General features: G+C 40.2%; 1 protein-coding gene across 3 annotated transcripts; it reads left to right on the top strand.

Annotated features, from left to right (window-relative positions):
* Positions 1-3,784: 3,784 nt before the first annotated feature.
* On the top strand, positions 3,785-13,769 carry kat2a (K(lysine) acetyltransferase 2A). 3 transcript variants are annotated; one of them, XM_005920352.3, is made up of 19 exons: positions 3,785-3,846; positions 4,165-4,452; positions 4,739-4,862; positions 4,968-5,113; positions 5,243-5,332; positions 5,445-5,626; positions 5,734-5,925; positions 6,094-6,200; positions 6,480-6,584; positions 6,894-7,030; positions 7,838-8,046; positions 8,150-8,276; positions 8,443-8,553; positions 8,638-8,781; positions 8,880-8,994; positions 9,111-9,147; positions 9,621-9,684; positions 10,732-10,816; positions 11,909-13,769. In XM_005920352.3, exons 2-19 carry the CDS (start codon positions 4,225-4,227, stop codon positions 12,100-12,102), a joined length of 2,397 nt encoding a protein of 798 aa, XP_005920414.1. In that variant the 5' UTR covers positions 3,785-3,846; positions 4,165-4,224; the 3' UTR covers positions 12,103-13,769. The 3 variants fall into 3 exon arrangements, with proteins under 3 accessions (XP_005920414.1, XP_042074536.1, XP_005920415.1); XM_005920353.3 differs by lacking the exon at positions 3,785-3,846 and adding an exon at positions 3,865-3,989; XM_042218602.1 differs by lacking the exon at positions 4,165-4,452 and having other exon boundaries at positions 3,799-3,846.
* Positions 13,770-17,382: the final 3,613 nt, after the last annotated feature.

The raw sequence follows: 17,382 nt of genomic DNA, 5'->3' as shown, positions 1-17,382 counted from the left end.
CTAAAGATTAGATTTCTGTTTAAACTGGCTTTGCTTTCTTGGCTGTTAACACATGCTCACTAGAGTTTCCTGGACAATACCAAGTATAATAATCCCTTAGCTAATCTAAGTGCATCTGAAGAGATCCGTAAAGTAGAGAGGTAATTGTTCAGTTAGTGCTAAATACAGGTTTACTGTTAGGTTTTTGTTTGTTCCTGTTATCCCCCAGGTGTTTTGTGAAAAGGTGAATCCTTTGTGCCAACCAAGGTTGCAAAGTGGTTTGAAGAAATTTTAGACACATAAATCGTAGGCATCTCATCCAAACAAACAAGCTCCAGATAAACTTAAATATATAATTAAAGATGTGGACAAAATTGTAAGCCTTTAAGCTTTTTTTTTTTTTTTTGCAAAAACTTCCCAAGTGCTCTTTTACAAAGCAAGGGATTTTCAATGTAATATTTCTAAATGGGCTAGTTTTCTTTATAGGCATAAATGATTTCTATTTGCACACAAGGACATAATTATTTTTTTAAGTTATAAGTTGCCTATTGAAAAACTGACCTTTTTAATGACCCATAGCACACTGCTCTGCATTAACAAAACAAAAATAAGTTTAAGACACAAAATAAATAACTAAAAATTTCAAAGACCCCAGAACAACTGCCAAGACTTAGCCAAATTGATAAATGTAGTCTCAAAGAAGACAATCACTAGACCTCTCCACAGGAATGGACAGCAGACCAAGAAACCCCCCATTTCTGCATAAGAGACATCTTCAAGCCAGACTGAAGTACACTAAGGACAATCTGGAGAAAAATTAGACATACTGGAAGCATGTCTTTGGTCAGATATGACTACGTTACAAATAGCTTTTTCACCATAAAGACACTGCACAGGAGGCAAGGGTGTGACATGTTGAAAACTACAATTTAAAACACGCTCAGACAAAAACTGGTTCACCCGAAAGACAAAACGCCAAAACACAGACTTAACAATGTGGTGTATGCTGTACAGTGCAGCGAGGAATGCCCAGACCTCTACATTGGAGAGACCAAACAGCCACTTCACAAGCGCATGGCACAACACAGAAGAGCCACCTCCACAGGACAAGACTCAGCAGTCCATCTGCATCTTAAGGATAAAGGACACTCTTTCGAGGATGCCAATGTTCACATTTTGGACAGAGAGGACAGATGGTTTGAAAGAGGAGTGAAAGAAGCCATCTATGTCCACTGTGAGCGACCATCTTTGAACAGAGGCGGGGGTTTACGACACCAACTCTCTGCCATCTATAATCCAGTTTTGAGATCCCTTCCCAGACGCCTTAACGCCCACTCACATCCTGGGCCATCTGACCTCAGGAATTCGCATGATAAGGTGGGGCCAGGTTTCACAATGAACTCACCCGAAACTCTGGCTGATTGGGACCCACACCCAGTTTCACACCTTGGCTCAGGCGATTAGAGGATCATCAGGGGGTCCTTTTGTCCCTCTGTGGGGGGAAACTCCCACTAGGTTTATATCTGGGACTCTCCACCATTTGACCTTAGAACTGAAGAAGCTTCTCGGATGAGAGGTGAAACGTCTTCAAGTAACTTAAAGAAGTCCAGACGCTTTTCTTTGCAAGCTCCTTTGACTACGATGACCTGGATGACTGAGAACCTTCACAGACATACAATTTAAAACACACAATTGATTGCTAGCATCAGGCCCTGGTAGTTTTTGGTTTTGTAAAATAACTTTGTTTACCTGCTTAAATAATGTAAAAAATAAAACGTGGATGTTTTAAAAATCCCCTACTTATTCCCTAAGTCACTCAAGTCATTCACAAGTCTGTGAATGATACTCTTGGCCACTGGTCAGTGATCATGAGAATTTGCATATTGACGATGACGAAACTGAACTGACTGTTAGTCAGTGGTGCTACTTTCAGTCTTTATGCAAATGTACCATTTATAAGGCTGGGGAAACCTGTAGTCAGCTGAAACTCAAGCTGTACTTTGCACTAAGAATACTGTGTCCAGATAAACAGAATGAGCTCTCTCTGGGATTTCATTACTGTGATGGTCTAAGGAGCTTGGAAAGAAAAGCATCTGGATGTTTCACCTCTCATCTGAGAAGCTTCTTCAGTTCTAAGGGTCAAATGGCAGAGTCCCATATTTAAACCCCGTGGGAGTTTCCCCCCAAGGAGAGACAAAGACCCCCTGATGATCCTCTACCTAATCACATGAGCCAAGGTGTGAAAACGGGTGTGGGTCCCAATCAGCCAGGGTTTCGGGTGAGCTCATTGTGAAACCTAGCCCCACCCTATCCTGTGACTTCCTGAGGTCAGATGGCCCAGGGTGTGAGTGGGCATTAAGGTGTCTGGGACGGGATCTCAAAACTGGATTATAGATGGCAGACAGTTGGTGTCGTAAACCACCACCTCTGTTCAAAGATGGTTGCTCACAGTGGACATAAATGGCTTCTTTCACTCCTCTTTCAAACCATTGAAAGAGTGACCTTTGTCCTTTAGATGCAGATGGAATGCTGAGTCTTGTCCTGTGGAGGTGGTTCTTCTGTGTTGTGCCATGCGCTTGTGAAGTGGCTGTTTGGTCTCTCCAATGTAGAGGTCTGGGCAGTCCTCGCTACACTGTACAGCATACACCACATTGTTAAGTTTGTGTTCTGGAGTTTTGTCTTTCGGGTGAACCAGTTTTTGTCTGAGTGTGTTGCTGGGTCTGAAATGCACCGGATGTTGTGCTTGGAGAAAACTCTCCTGAGTTTCTCTGATACACCCGCTACATAGGGGATGACAATGTTGTTGCGTCTGTCCTTATCCTCCCTCGCTGGTGTTTGATCTTCTTTTCTGTGCATCTTTGCTGACTTTATAAACGCCCAATTTGGATAACCGCATGTTTTAAGTGCTTCCTTTACATGTGTGTGTTCCATCTTTTTCCCTTCAGGCTTAGAGGGAACATGTTCTGCCCGGTGGTGTAGGGTCCTAATTACTCCAAGTTTGTGTTCCAGAGGGTGATGGGAGTCAAAGAGGAGGTACTGGTCCGTGTGTGTGGGCTTCCGGTAAACTTCGATGTTGAGGTTGCCACTCTCTTCAGTGTGCACAGCGCAGTCCAGGAAGGGCAAACAGTTATCCTTTTTGTTGTCCCTGGTGAACTTGATGTTTTTATCCACGGTGTTAATGTGCACAGTGAAGGACTCCATCATCAAGACATGATGTATAAAAGCTACTTAAGGGGTCGTGTAATTTGATATTTTTGCCAAATATCCTTCCTGACACAACCCCAAGGGGGATTTGGATCTCTGGCTAGAACCTGTTTTTATTGTTATTATTTATTGTTAAATCACATTTTCACATTGTGTAAACTAACATGCATACACACTTGAGGTCAGTTGCTGTCTGTGGCAGCTGTTTTGCTGACATGCCTAAAAGAGGACATGTATAAAAAGGGATATTTAATCCTGAATTTGGATGTGTGGAGCTATTCAGTTTAATTATTCCTTAGTCAGAATGTCTTTAATCTTATCCTTTAACATTGTCCTATAGAAAAGGCCCAAAAGGAGCAGATTTTAGCCTTCTATAATAGTCCTGAAGGAATCCTAAAACTTTAAATTTACCTGATGGGGTTTAGTTGATAATGACACTATCGTTTAAACATTTATATTGGATATTTTTTCTAATACTTACTGTGGATTGTCATTTACTTCTGGGGTGCATACAGTGACATCTGGGGCTCCTTTTACGTAAAACAAAAATGTGAGAGCTGCAGATCCCACTATAACCAATAGAGGGTGAGCTGCTAGCTAAAGAGGGTTTAACAACACACGGCAGGAAGGTGAGCAAGGAAGACATGCAAGCGGAGATCTGTGGTAACATTTACGTTAACGCATTTAAAATATAAGGACATGCAAATGACAAGATTCCTAACCTTACAGGCACTTAGTTAGCTATTTTTGCACGTGTTACACATGCAGAAGTGTAGCATATTAAAGGAAAAACCTAAACCATCACAGTGAGTTGATTCGTTTGATCTATGCTGTGGGCGGATTTAACTGGTCGGGGTCCGTTAAGGGGAGGGGCAATATAAATCAGTTGTCAATAAATCTGAAGAAGGCTATATCGGTTTTAATCGTAGACAGTACAAAATAACTTTGCTGCAATTCTAACAAATCCTACTTTGCCGACAGAACTTGAATGCAGCATATGAGCTAAACGGGAGCTCAGGAAGAGACTATAGCAGCGTGGATATGTCGGACCCGGCGGCGCAGGCCTTACAACCCCGGCTTCTTCAAGCCCAGTCTGCTGGGTCAGCGGGCTCCAGTACTACTACTACTGCAGGCTCAGGATCAGGGAACAGTGACCCGGTCAGACCAGGGCTCAGCCAGCAACAACGTGCAAGCCAGAAAAAAGCACAAGTCCGAGCTTTCCCACGGGCGAAGAAGCTTGAAAAACTTGGCGTATTCTCCGCATGCAAGGTAGCTAGCATAGCTAGCCAAAGTTCACCATAACAAAGCACTCTTCAGACAGTATTAGCATTACTGTGTATATTCAGGAACAAACATGTAGCACGTAACCTAACATACGTGTTGCAGTATCAGTTTTTAACTGTCAAGGCAGTCTTGTATTTGCTGTATTATTCACATTAAAGCCTCAAAAATGCATTTATTGTTAGGCTAACTGAACAGTCATTCATTTACGTACAAAAGCTACAGTTGTGTTATTGTGTAAATCGATGTGTATGGATTATTTGCGTATTTTCAGGCTAATGACACATGCAAGTGCAATGGATGGAAAAACCCAAACCCACCGTCGGCCACACGTATTGATCTGCAACAGCAAGCAGCCAGTCTAAGCGAGCCCTGCCGCAGCTGTGGACATGCTCTGGGTACAAACTAGCATCCACGTACTGCTCACCTTGGACATGCTGTAATAACGAACAAACGTGTATTCCAGTCATGCATTTACATTTTTCTTTACACCTTAATTACAGCTAATCATGTGTCACATCTGGAGAACGTGTCCGAAGATGAGATTAACAGGCTGTTGGGGATGGTGGTTGATGTGGAGAACCTTTTTATGTCTGTACACAAAGAGGAAGACACTGACACCAAGCAGGTCTATTTCTACCTTTTTAAGGTATGTAAAAGGCATTCAAACATTAGTGTGATTGTGATACTGGTTCAATTGAACTTAGAAGTTGATGTACATGACATTTTTTTAGCCCGATATAAACTTGTCTCGTTACTTCTTCACTCTTTCCTTCAGCTGCTGAGGAAATGCATCCTTCAGATGAGCCAGCCAGTCGTAGAAGGATCCCTCGGAAGTCCACCTTTTGAGAAGCCCAACATTGAGCAGGTAAATTTTAAGAAAATAGCTTCGGTGAATGTTTTGGTCTTAAGCAGTGTACTGACTGGTGAGCACAGACTTTAAATCTTTAAATATTTTTGTCTTTCTTTTAATTTCACAGGGGGTTTTGAATTTTGTCCAGTATAAGTTCAGCCACCTTGCACCAAAGGAAAGACAGACAATGTTTGAACTGTCAAAGATGTTCCTTTTGTGCCTAAATTACTGGAAGCTTGAGACCCCTACGCAGTATCGTCAACGTACCCAGAAGGATGATGGGACAGCTTACAAAGTGGACTACACTAGGTGTGTTCATTTGATAGTAGGGAAAGCCGATGTGTACGTTTACTTGTTTCTAAAGTGACTATTGTATGTCAGTCTGTGCAATAAGGCGTTTCTTCTTATGATCGCAGGTGGTTGTGCTATTGCCATGTTCCGCAAAGTAATGACAGCTTACCGCGCTATGAAACCACTCAGGTGTTTGGGCGCAACTTGCTCAAGTCCATTTTCACTGTCACCCGACGCCAACTCCTGGAGAAGTTTAGGGTGGAGAAGGATAAACTGCTACCAGAGAAACGTACACTTATCCTCACACATTTCCCCAAGTAAGGACAATATTTATTGAAACGGTGTATGCTTGTATTCAAGTTAAAAGGCAACCTGAAAAGCTGCAGAAAGATTATCAGTGTACTTGATGGTGCACTGGACACTGTTCGCATTCATCTTGTGGGGATCACTTTATGGTTATTACATTTGTACATGTGTGTCTTCAGGTTCTTGTCCATGCTGGAGGAGGAAATCTATGGTGAGAATTCACCCATATGGGAGGCCGATTTCACCATGCCGGCCTCCGATGGCACACAGCTCGGACATCAGACAGGTGAGGCAGTCATAAAGTTGTACAGTTGAGCTTTTGCAATGTGTTTGGTCTATGTGTAAGGCATATGTTTAAAGGCAAATGAAGAGTGAATGTGGCAGTATGCTAGCAACCCAAGAAATCACAAGAAGGTTTTTGGTGTGGCACACAACGTTTCAATGAATGTGCATTTTTCTTGCGCAACCTATGGTTGCCCGGAAGGCTCTAGACCTGTGTGACTGAAGGCTTAGTTCCTGTTGTATAGTTTGTAAATATGTCAAGTCTTTTTGTCTGTCATTGCAGTGATCAGTCCGGCTTCAGTGTCTGGCTCTCCTGCTCTGTCCAAGTGTCTGAACAGCAGCTCTTCTGTCAGCAGCATGGATACTGGTGGAGCAGAACCAAAGACAGGTGTGTAAACCAACATTAAAACCACCTGCACAGGAGTCTAGAATGTCTAGTGCTTAGATGCTGTCAGTGGCCTCTGTGGATCAGACATGTTTTCAGCACTTCCTGTGGGTGCACAATTGGATGATATTTTGAAGGTGAACCAGCATGTCACTGGGTTTTACTATCGTGGCTAATCAATATATATTCTTTTAAGATGTAGAGATTTTTTTTTTTTTCTTTTCAATCAGACCTTCCTGTGTCATAGATCACTGTCGGCAAATGTTTATGCTTTTTATTGCTTTGATCTGAGAAATGTTGCGCTCATTTCAGGAGAAAAGCGCAAACTTCCCGAGACCTTGACCCTGGAGGATGCCAAGCGGATTCGTGTGATGGGAGATATACCAATGGAGCTGGTCAATGAAGTCATGATGACAATCACTGACCCTGCTGCTATGCTCGGACCAGAGGTCAGTTGGTTAAACTCCATTCTTTTAATGTTTGGTTAAGTTCATAACACCTGTGTCATGTCTAGGAATGGGTACCGGTATCACCGGTTCTGACATAAACGGTAGTAACCAGACCGAAAAGCAGCGCACATTTCTGTGCTTCTTTTTCCCTGAGATGTCACACACTTTGAATTATAGCCAATCATTTTACCTTTGCAAGCGTAGTAGGCGGGCCCAGGTATGTACGTTCTTTTAGAGCAAAGCTACAGATTAAAAATGCCCAAGGCGAAGCGGTCAAAAGTCTGGCTGTACTTCACAGCAAAATATGCAAACTCAGCAGCCTGCAACAAGTGCTTTAAGCTGATACTGTAATACTGTGCAAAGGAGGTAACACCTCGAATCTGATGAAACACCTGGCGACGTATAGCGTTTTTTTTTTGTTTTTTTTTTAAAAGCCGTTTTTTATTTATTATAAATATTATTATTCCGGCACCGTTTCAAAAGTACCGGTTTGGTACTGGTATCGGATAAAACCTAAACGATACCCATCCCTAGTTATGTCTAAGGAGACACCCTGGTCAATTTTCTGTGATCAAAATTGTAACTCACCAGGCAAGGTAACATTTTTAGCATGGAACAATTATGAATGAGTTCAGTCACATTTACTATGATGTGTCATAACAGCCTAAGTGGTGGTATTTAAAAAGCTTTGACTTAACACCAGGGTTATGTAAAGAAGTTGGTGTTGTTTTGGTACAATTTTAAAGACATTTAATACTGATGTTGTGTTTTGTTTTTTGTTTTTTTTGTTATGTTTAATATTGCTAGACTAATCTGCTGACACCAAATGCTGCCCGTGATGAGACTGCAAGGCTGGAGGAGAGACGTGGTATCATAGAGTTTCATGTCATTGGAAACTCACTTTCCCAGAAATCAAACAAGAAGATCCTGATGTGGCTGGTTGGCCTACAGAATGTCTTTTCACATCAGTTACCTCGTATGCCCAAAGAGTACATAACACGACTGGTGTTTGACCCGTAAGTCTAACGTTCTTTCCACATGTTGTGCCACTTGAGGCCCACACATGTTTGACATCTCCGTCTTTTTTCTTATTTGTTTATTTATTAATTTTTTTAATAGGAAACACAAGACCCTAGCCCTTATCAAAGATGGCCGCGTCATTGGAGGCATCTGTTTTAGGATGTTTCCCACTCAGGGCTTCACAGAGATCGTCTTTTGTGCCGTCACATCCAATGAGCAAGTTAAGGTATATAATAAGGGGTTAAATTTATACTCAGTTTTCAGTTCAGAAAAACCAGCTTACTTACACGTACCTATAGCAAAATAAACATGAATACGATTATGAGCAGTATTGCTGAATATTGTTGGAATTTCTTTTATAAATACGGTGCTTTTTCTCGGGTCTCTTTAAGGGCTATGGTACCCACCTGATGAACCACCTTAAGGAGTACCACATCAAACACAATATCCTCTATTTCCTCACCTATGCTGATGAGTATGCCATTGGCTACTTCAAGAAGCAGGTACTGCAGGCGTGACTTGTGCATTAACTTTCCCTCTCTCATTTTTGTCTTTCTATTAATTTTTTTTTCTTTTTCCCTCCGCAGGGCTTTTCCAAAGACATCAAAGTGCCGAAGAGTCGATACCTTGGATACATCAAAGACTACGAGGGAGCGACCCTCATGGAGTGCGAACTGAACCCTAGAATCCCTTATACTGAGCTTTCTCATATCATTAAAAGACAGAAGGAGGTACGTCAGAAGTTCTCATTAAAGCAAACCTTGTTTTTCTTCATTTTTGTGAACATGTCAGTGTGTTTCTTATGAGATGAATTTGAAAATGTCAATAGATTATTAAGAAACTGATTGAGAGGAAACAAAGCCAGATCAGAAAGGTTTACCCGGGTCTCACCTGCTTCAAAGAGGGAGTACGACAAATCCCAGTGGAGAGCATTCCAGGCATAAGTGAGTGTTTGTTTTTGTGTTTGTGTCTGAAAATATATATAATAAAATGCTTATTAATGTTTTACTTACAAGTACTTTTATACATATTTTTTTTATTTTTTTGTCTTTCTATTCAGGAGAGACAGGCTGGAAACCCAGTAACAAGGACAAAGGGTATCTTTGGATATATTTTTAACTGATGTTGCTTTACTGTGACCTCCCCTGCAGGGACACTTTCATTGAACAGATTAAGATTTAGAAATGACTGAGAAGTGAAGAAAACAAACAAAAAAATGTATAATAAGAAATACCTACTGAAATATACAATTTATCGAAGTTGTTATGATTTTGGTATTAATGCTAAGATGCCACTATTGTTGGTGTTCAGAAATGTATTCACCTAACTTTAGCTTTTTGTTGTGTCTTTAAGTCTACAGGTCCTTTAACCTTCTCAGGTTCAAATTAAACTTTTTGTTGCTAATGCACAACCAAGTCCTGCAGTGGTACTTCTGAGTAAAAAAAAACCTCATAAAATATGTATGTGGGGTAATCAGGTTGTTAGTTTTTAACTGTTGCAAATCGGCAACGCCTGCCTTGAGAGGGCTAAGTGTAGTCAAAGGTTTACTTATCATTTATATCTTTCATAGGAAAGAGGTGAAGGATCCTGATGTGCTATACAACATGCTGAAGAACCTTCTCGCCCAGATAAAGGTGAGGATCACCAGAGGCCTGTATTCGGAAGCAGTATTTGGGGCTTAACTCCAGGGTTAACCATAGATTTTTGCTGTTATGAGGGTTAACTCTTTTACCAGGGTACATCATGGTGCTAAGAAGTTCCCATAAAAAGCGTCATCCGTGACAGGTGAAATGTCTTTAAAACAAAACAAAAGTCCAGTTGTATTTGTTTATTTTCAAGCTCTCATGGCTACCATGACCTGGATGAGTGAGAACCTATACAGACAAATCAACCTACACAGTCATAACAAATTGACTGTTATGACTGCATAACAGTCAATTTGCATTGACTAACAATGGACCGTGAGTTCAGTTTCACGATCTCGAGTATTAATATTGTCATGACTATTGATCTATTTCCATGGCTACCATATTCACGAAGAGTTTGGGACTGGCCGCTGTCACAGTATTGTAAAGCCTGGATTATACTCTATTGCAGAGATGGACAGCTGGAGACCCGACGGCCGAATACTCATTTCTGTTATACTTCAGCTGCCTGGGCATATGTGTAGTTTGTGCACTGTAATGTAATTCTACACAGACAAGTCTGCCCAGTCACAAAACAACAAACAGGCACATGGACATTCACGTATGTCCTCAGGCTTAATGTCCGATGACGAAATTTAGGTCACAGTCTGCCCAAGCGGAGTCATGGATGCTGAAAACATGAAAACCGCTTTAGATGGTGAAATATGTACTCAAAGGCCCCCTCCTCAGTTCAGAACTGGTCACTGCTTTTTCATATAATTGACCTCCTTGACTCTCCACTCAGTCACACACCATTGCTTTGGATGCATCACTTGTGTGGACTTCAGTCAGTATTTTTTCAATATTTGTAACATAAGCTGCTCTGCTGCCAGCAGATTTGCATGTTTGTCATTGGACACTTAAGGACAAGAGATTCTTGACATGTTGAACTTGCTTTCAGGTACAAGCCCCAGCTAACACCTGAGTGGAGCACACACAAGGATACACCCAGACTAACAAGACCTGAGACTAACTAAAACTTTGTCACCTCTGCAGACTCATCCTGATGCTTGGCCCTTTATGGAACCAGTGAAGAAATCTGAAGCTCCGGATTACTACGAAATCATCCGTTTTCCTATTGGTGAGTAAGCCTCTCTTAGATAATATGACCCCCCAGCAATAGTTTGCAAATCTCTTAAAACCTGCATTTTACAATACAATACACAGTTCAAAGTAAAAACATAAGAAATTAAAACCTAGCAAATCTGTCACTTTAAGAAAAAAAAGGTTTTCAACCTGATGGCAGCAACATATCTTTTAAAAAAGGTGGTACAGGAACTATATGTTTCCCACTGTGTAGCATCCTCTCTTTTATCAAAAGTCTGTAAACACCTGGGAGCTGAAGACAATAGCTAATGGACTTTCAGGGGGAGCAGTGTTGAGCCTGTTCTTGTCTGATATAGGATTCTAGCGGCTCAACCGTCCAGGGTCGTCTTTGTTGTATTACTGGTTTCATGATATGCCAAATTTTTTTTAAATTTATTTTTAAAAATTGGTCTGGACTGCAGGCAGGCCAGTTTAACACCTGGATCCTTCTACTACCAAGTCTTCTTATTGTAATAGATGCAATAGGCAACTTAACATTGTCTTGCTGAAAAATGGGTGGCCTTCCCCAAAAAAGCTACCTTGATAGAAGCTGCTGTTTTTTTGTTTGTTTTGTTTGTTTGTTTTTAATGCCCAATCATGTTACTGATCTGTTGTGGATTAACCTATTTTGTTGTAAAATGTTCTTCCCAACTGTCTTGACGCATGCTCAATCATCCAGGTAAGTAAATCACCAAAGTTGATTCTGTTCATAGATGTAGCGTTTTCAGTGGGAGAAATATTTTGTCTCTCATCCAAGTGACTTCCTCAGACTGAAGAAAATGCTATGACCAGACAAACACAATCAACTTTTTGGGGTTCCTCCCAGCTGTTCCCTTTGAATCCAGTTTACTTTTCCAGTTGCTTGTGCCTATGTTCCACCTTGTTTTTGAGATGTGTTACTGCCATCAAAATGGTTTCTGTGATAATATAGATAATATATGGGTTTGAGATTTTCACATCATTGCATTTCATTTTTGTTTACATCTTACTTCCCAGTGTTTTTGGAATTGGGGTTATTGTTTGTGGTATTTAAGCCATTACTTTTTAATTTATGCAGATTTTCTTTGTCCTTGTTTTGCCCTCACAGACCTAAAGACTATGACAGAAAGACTCAAGAACAGATACTATGTGACCAAGAAACTTTTTATTGCCGACCTACAGCGAATCATCACCAACTGTCGCGAGTACAACCCCCCAGACAGCGAGTACTGCAAGTGTGCCAACACCTTAGAAAAATTTTTCTACTTCAAATTAAAAGACGGAGGTCTGATTGAGAAATGAAGGCTGCCTCAGAACTATTTCGACTGACAAGGAGTTACTTTCACAGCGGCCAAACGCCGAGATAGAGAAGATTTTTAGCTATTGTCATATCTTGGTTAAGAAAAGGTTATTTTCAAGGGGAAAAAAAGAATTGCTGAAAAATTGTTGGACTTGCATCACAGCCAGTTGAATACTACAAGTTTCAAAATGTGATCCAGTTAAACTTACCTGATGACGTCTTCTTTCAGTACTCGCAGTGGGTGAATTATCTGCTAATACGTGTTTCAATGAGTGTACCAAAGTTACAGGTCCAAGTAATAATGCGACTTTCCACCATTCTTTGTAGAGTGACAGATTCAGCTTTGTTGCATTTTACAGGAGCCAGTGTTTAAGTAGTAAAGAGTTCATTAAAAAAAACAACAAAAACTGGACCTTGGGACCTAAAGCCACGTTGCCTTCCATTACTGAGACACTTGAGCATCCCAGCCATTTTCATAGGAATGAATATAAAAGCTCTAAGGGGCAAAGTGCTTAGAGCACTTGAAAAATGGGAAGTACTTTGCTAAGTAGTACTGAAACAATTGAATTAGTCATTTGTTTAAAAAAAAAAAAAAAAAAAAAAAGAGTAAAATTGTTACTCTCACGTGAAGTGCAAATTCTGAATGTTTGCAAGTGAGGACTTTTTTTTGCTTTCTCTTTTAATATTTACCATCTATTGATTTTGATTTTTTTTTCCTAAATGTTTGACTGTTGGTCATGATAAAAGAAAATTGTCATTTGGATAAATGACTAATTATGAGAACAGCACTGCAGATGAAAATAACTGCTGGTTGCAGCTCTACTGTTAAGACAAATTGAGGCACTCCGTGATGGACTGGGCATAAAATACTTCCAGCACTTGTGTGCTAAAGAAAATAAGTAAATCAAAAGTCACCTTAATAGAAACGTTTTCATGCTAATATAATACTTATTTATACATAAAATATAAAACATAATGTTTATGCAGCATTCCAAACGATTTTGATGAGGTCACAGGTAGTATAGCTTCTTTTGCAGGTGTTTACTGTACGTGTTTGAACTGATTTGTCCTGTAGGACTGTCACCTCCACATAGGGAGTGTTTTGTGTGTAGCCTCACTTTTGTGGTGGTTCCATGTTTACTGGTTAGTTTTTGTTGCAAACACAAAAAACAGGGGAGGCAGACGTTAATCAGCAGTCCTGTATAGATTATGACTTGGAAAGAGAACATGACTTGGTTTATTTTATCACACTGTTCGCAAGCTGTGGAAGGTGTTAATGCATGGCTACAGTTTACAATGTGCATTAAAAAAACAAAACAAAACCTTCAGGCACAGTTGCAGGGTTTAAGTGTTTTTTTTTTGTTTGTTTGTTTTCCTTTTAAACTTTTCATCAACATCGTATGTTTGCGTGTGTGTGTGAATGTCCGTTTTGTTTTGTACTTGAATCATGACAAGCTTTGAATTGTTGGAGTGATGTCAGTGTTTCGTTATTCAGGGTTGTCAGTTATGTAGTTCATCCTCAGACTACCAATGTTGCATTTCAGACTTTCTTAAAAGGTGTCTGAGTGAACCTTCCAGCTGTTTGAGGATGGCTACTGTTGAGTTATGGTTTAAATACCGTTTACTGTAACTGTAAAACTGTTCACGACAATAAAGTTGTTGGGGTTGTTTTGTTTTGTTTTTTTGGTAAGTAATTCTTTTCATGGTCACTTGGCTAAATAAAGAAGGTCACCAACAAACACTTAATCTGAGGCAGAAATATTAGTAAAATCATAAAAGGCTTTTTAGAGGAAAGTGAACATTATAACCTTATAACACTAGAAATGGTGTGCCTTTAGTTAAGGCCACGTAGTGTGTAATGGTTGATTCCATCAGTGAACATTATGATCCACTCAAATGTAAAAGATTGCGTGCATATAACTAAATAAGTGACTTATCTATAATGCATCTTTAGGCTCTCTTGTATGATTGTGTATAATAGGCTTTAGAGTTCTGTTTCCTGATGCAATGAAAACAAGACGGGTGTATCAAGGGCGTGGTGCATGCAAAAACTGATTAAAATCTACAACACCCTAAGGTTTACACAGTACTAAGATATATTTAGGGTAACTTTTCAGTTGGCCTGACACTTTCAACTGAAGGTTTTATCAGGAAAAATATTTATTTTCTTCAAAAATACTTGAGGCTTGTAAAGGCTAGTGGATCATTAACAGTGCTACCTAAACCAGTTAGATAAAATAAAGAAATTAGTCATCTCAGGCAAAAGTCCAGCTCCTCAGGGTAAGGAGGTGGTGTTTTTCAGTTGTGGTTTGTTTCTTGTTAAAGAATGCAAATTCTTAAAGGCGTTGCGGTAAAATCTAATGTGAAAAACAATGAATTATGAAATTTGAATTATTTATGGGCACACCAAAAACAATATATTACTTCAATGTAGATGTAATGGTATACTTTACTTCTTTTCATGGTATTTTTCATTGATTTCTATTAGTTATAAAGAACCTAAATTCCCTGCACAGTTAACTGCAAAATGTCTTGCTGCTGTATTATGTAAGGCTTGTAAAACACAACTGCTTTATTGTCAATGACATTTAGGCTTTGTCACTGCATTTGAGTTGTGATTTGTTGTTCCTCCAGAGCCTCCCTCAGTTGGCCCATTCTGCACAGAGCTTTTGATTTCGTTTCTCTGTATCACACAACGCGTCCACTCCCGTTGAAAACTTCATTAAACCAGAAAATGCATGTGATATCCCATTGTGTGAATCAAAGCACTCCTTACTGTTGATATTTTGTGCTGTGACTCACATAGTGGATAGGTAATGGAAATTACCAAAGGATTTATTAGAACTTGCATATTGTTTACACAGTGCTGTAAAAAAGTAGTAAAAATTCCTACTTCGAATCAGCTGGGATTTTTTGTACATTAACTTTAGTTTATCCTTTTGCAACTTTCACAAACTTGCCTGCATACAGGGAGTGCAGAATTATTAGGCAAATGAGTATTTTGTCCACATCATCCTCTTCATGCATGTTGTCTTACTCCAAGCTGTATAGGCTCGAAAGCCTACTACCAATTAAGCATATTAGGTGATGTGCATCTCTGTAATGAGAAGGGGTGTGGTCTAATGACATCAACACCCTATATCAGGTGTGCATAATTATTAGGCAACGTCCTTTCCTTTGGCAAAATGGGTCAAAAGAAGGACTTGACAGGCTCAGAAAAGTCAAAAATAGTGAGATATCTTGCAGAGGGATGCAGCAGTCTCAAAATTGCAAAGCTTCTGAAGCGTGATCATCGAACAATCAAGCGTTTCATTCAAAATAGTCAACAGGGTCGCAAGAAGCGTGTGGAAAAACCAAGGCGCAAAATAACTGCCCATGAACTGAGAAAAGTCAAGCGTGCAGCTGCCAAGATGCCACTTGCCACCAGTTTGGCCATATTTCAGAGCTGCAACATCACTGGAGTGCCCAAAAGCACAAGGTGTGCAATACTCAGAGACATGGCCAAGGTAAGAAAGGCTGAAAGACGACCACCACTGAACAAGACACACAAGCTGAAACGTCAAGACTGGGCCAAGAAATATCTCAAGACTGTTTTTCTAAGGTTTTATGGACTGATGAAATGAGAGTGAGTCTTGATGGGCCAGATGGAGGGCCCGTGGCTGGATTGGTAAAGGGCAGAGAGCTCCAGTCCGACTCAGACGCCAGCAAGGTGGAGGTGGAGTACTGGTTTGGGCTGGTATCATCAAAGATGAGCTTGTGGGGCCTTTTCGGGTTGAGGATGGAGTCAAGCTCAACTCCCAGTCCTACTGCCAGTTTCTGGAAGACACCTTCTTCAAGCAGTGGTACAGGAAGAAGTCTGCATCCTTCAAGAAAAACATGATTTTCATGCAGGACAATGCTCCATCACACGCGTCCAAGTACTCCACAGCGTGGCTGGCAAGAAAGGGTATAAAAGAAGAAAAACTAATGACATGGCCCCTTGTTCACCTGATCTGAACCCCATTGAGAACCTGTGGTCCATCATCAAATGTGAGATTTACAAGGAGGGAAAACAGTACACCTCTCTGAACAGTGTCTGGGAGGCTGTGGTTGCTGCTGCACGCAATGTTGATGGTGAACAGATCAAAACACTGACAGAATCCATGGATGGCAGGCTTTTGAGTGTCCTTGCAAAGAAAGGTGGCTATATTGGTCGCTGATTTGTTTTTGTTTTGTTTTTGAATGTCAGAAATGTATATTTGTGAATGTGGAGATGTTATATTGGTTTCACTGGTAAAAATAAATAATTGAAATGGGTATATATTTGTTTTTTGTTAAGTTGCCTAATAATTATGCACAGTAATAGTCACCTGCACACACAGATATCCCCCTAAAATAGCTAAAACTAAAAACACTTCCAAAAACATTCAGCTTTGATATTAATGAGTTTTTTGGGTTCATTGAGAACATGGTTGTTGTTCAATAATAAAATTATTCCTCAAAAATACAACTTGCCTAATAATTCTGCACTCCCTGTACTATGAAAAATTAAACGAGCTGGACTGCTTTGAAGTACAACCCCAATTCCAAAATATGGAGCCCTATATAAAATGTAAATAAAAGCACAAAGCAATGGTTTGCAAATCTCATAAACCCACATTTTATTCACAGTAGAACATAGTAAAACAAACCAAATGTTTAAACTGAGAAACTGTACTATTTTAAAGAGAAAAAATGTGGTCACTTTGGATTTGATGGCAGCAACATGTTGCAAAAAAATTTGGTAGAGGCCCGTGTTCACCATAGAGTAGCATGCTCTCCTCTTTTAATGCTTTACGAGATCTGCAGATAATTGCATCTTGTTTTTGATATTTTACACAATGTGCCAACTAATTACAGAGCTTAGAATGAAAGCCACAGGACTTTTTAAAGTTTCATGACGATGTTTCTTCTCTCATCCGAGAGGCTTCTTCAGTTCTGAACAGCCAGTCCAAAAAAACCATGCATGGTGTAATATAGAAGAGCCACCTCGACTCAGTGGTACATCTGCAGCTAAAGGTTAAAGGTCACTCTTTTAAGAATGCCAATGTTCGCAATCTGAATTGAGAAGATGACAATGGTTTCAAAGTGGGTTAAAAGAGGCCATAGCTGAACAGAGTGGGTGGCTTATTCCACCTTCAGTGCAGTTCTGAGATCCCTTCCAAGGTGCCTTAACCCCGATTCACACCTTGCGTCACGTTACCTTAGGTCACATGATACGGCGAGGCCTATCACCCTCTTAAGGGACAACCACTATTACGGTT

Source organism: Haplochromis burtoni, unplaced genomic scaffold (genome assembly GCF_018398535.1).
Source record: "Haplochromis burtoni strain Fernald_Lab_line unplaced genomic scaffold, NCSU_Asbu1 Contig_21, whole genome shotgun sequence".
In the NCBI taxonomy this organism is placed as follows: Eukaryota; Metazoa; Chordata; class Actinopteri; order Cichliformes; family Cichlidae; genus Haplochromis; species Haplochromis burtoni.
Note: the sequence above shows the minus strand (reverse complement) of the source record. Positions and strands in the feature narration are given on the sequence as shown.

Coding starts and splice junctions, on each gene's coding strand:
- kat2a (XM_005920352.3), top strand. CDS start 4,225: ATGTCGGACCCGGCGGCGCAGGCCTTACAACCCCGGCTTCTTCAAGCC. Junction 4,863..4,967: donor CAGCTGTGGACATGCTCTGG/GTACAAACTAGC, acceptor CCTTAATTACAG/CTAATCATGTGTCACATCTG. Junction 6,585..6,893: donor TGGAGCAGAACCAAAGACAG/GTGTGTAAACCA, acceptor CGCTCATTTCAG/GAGAAAAGCGCAAACTTCCC.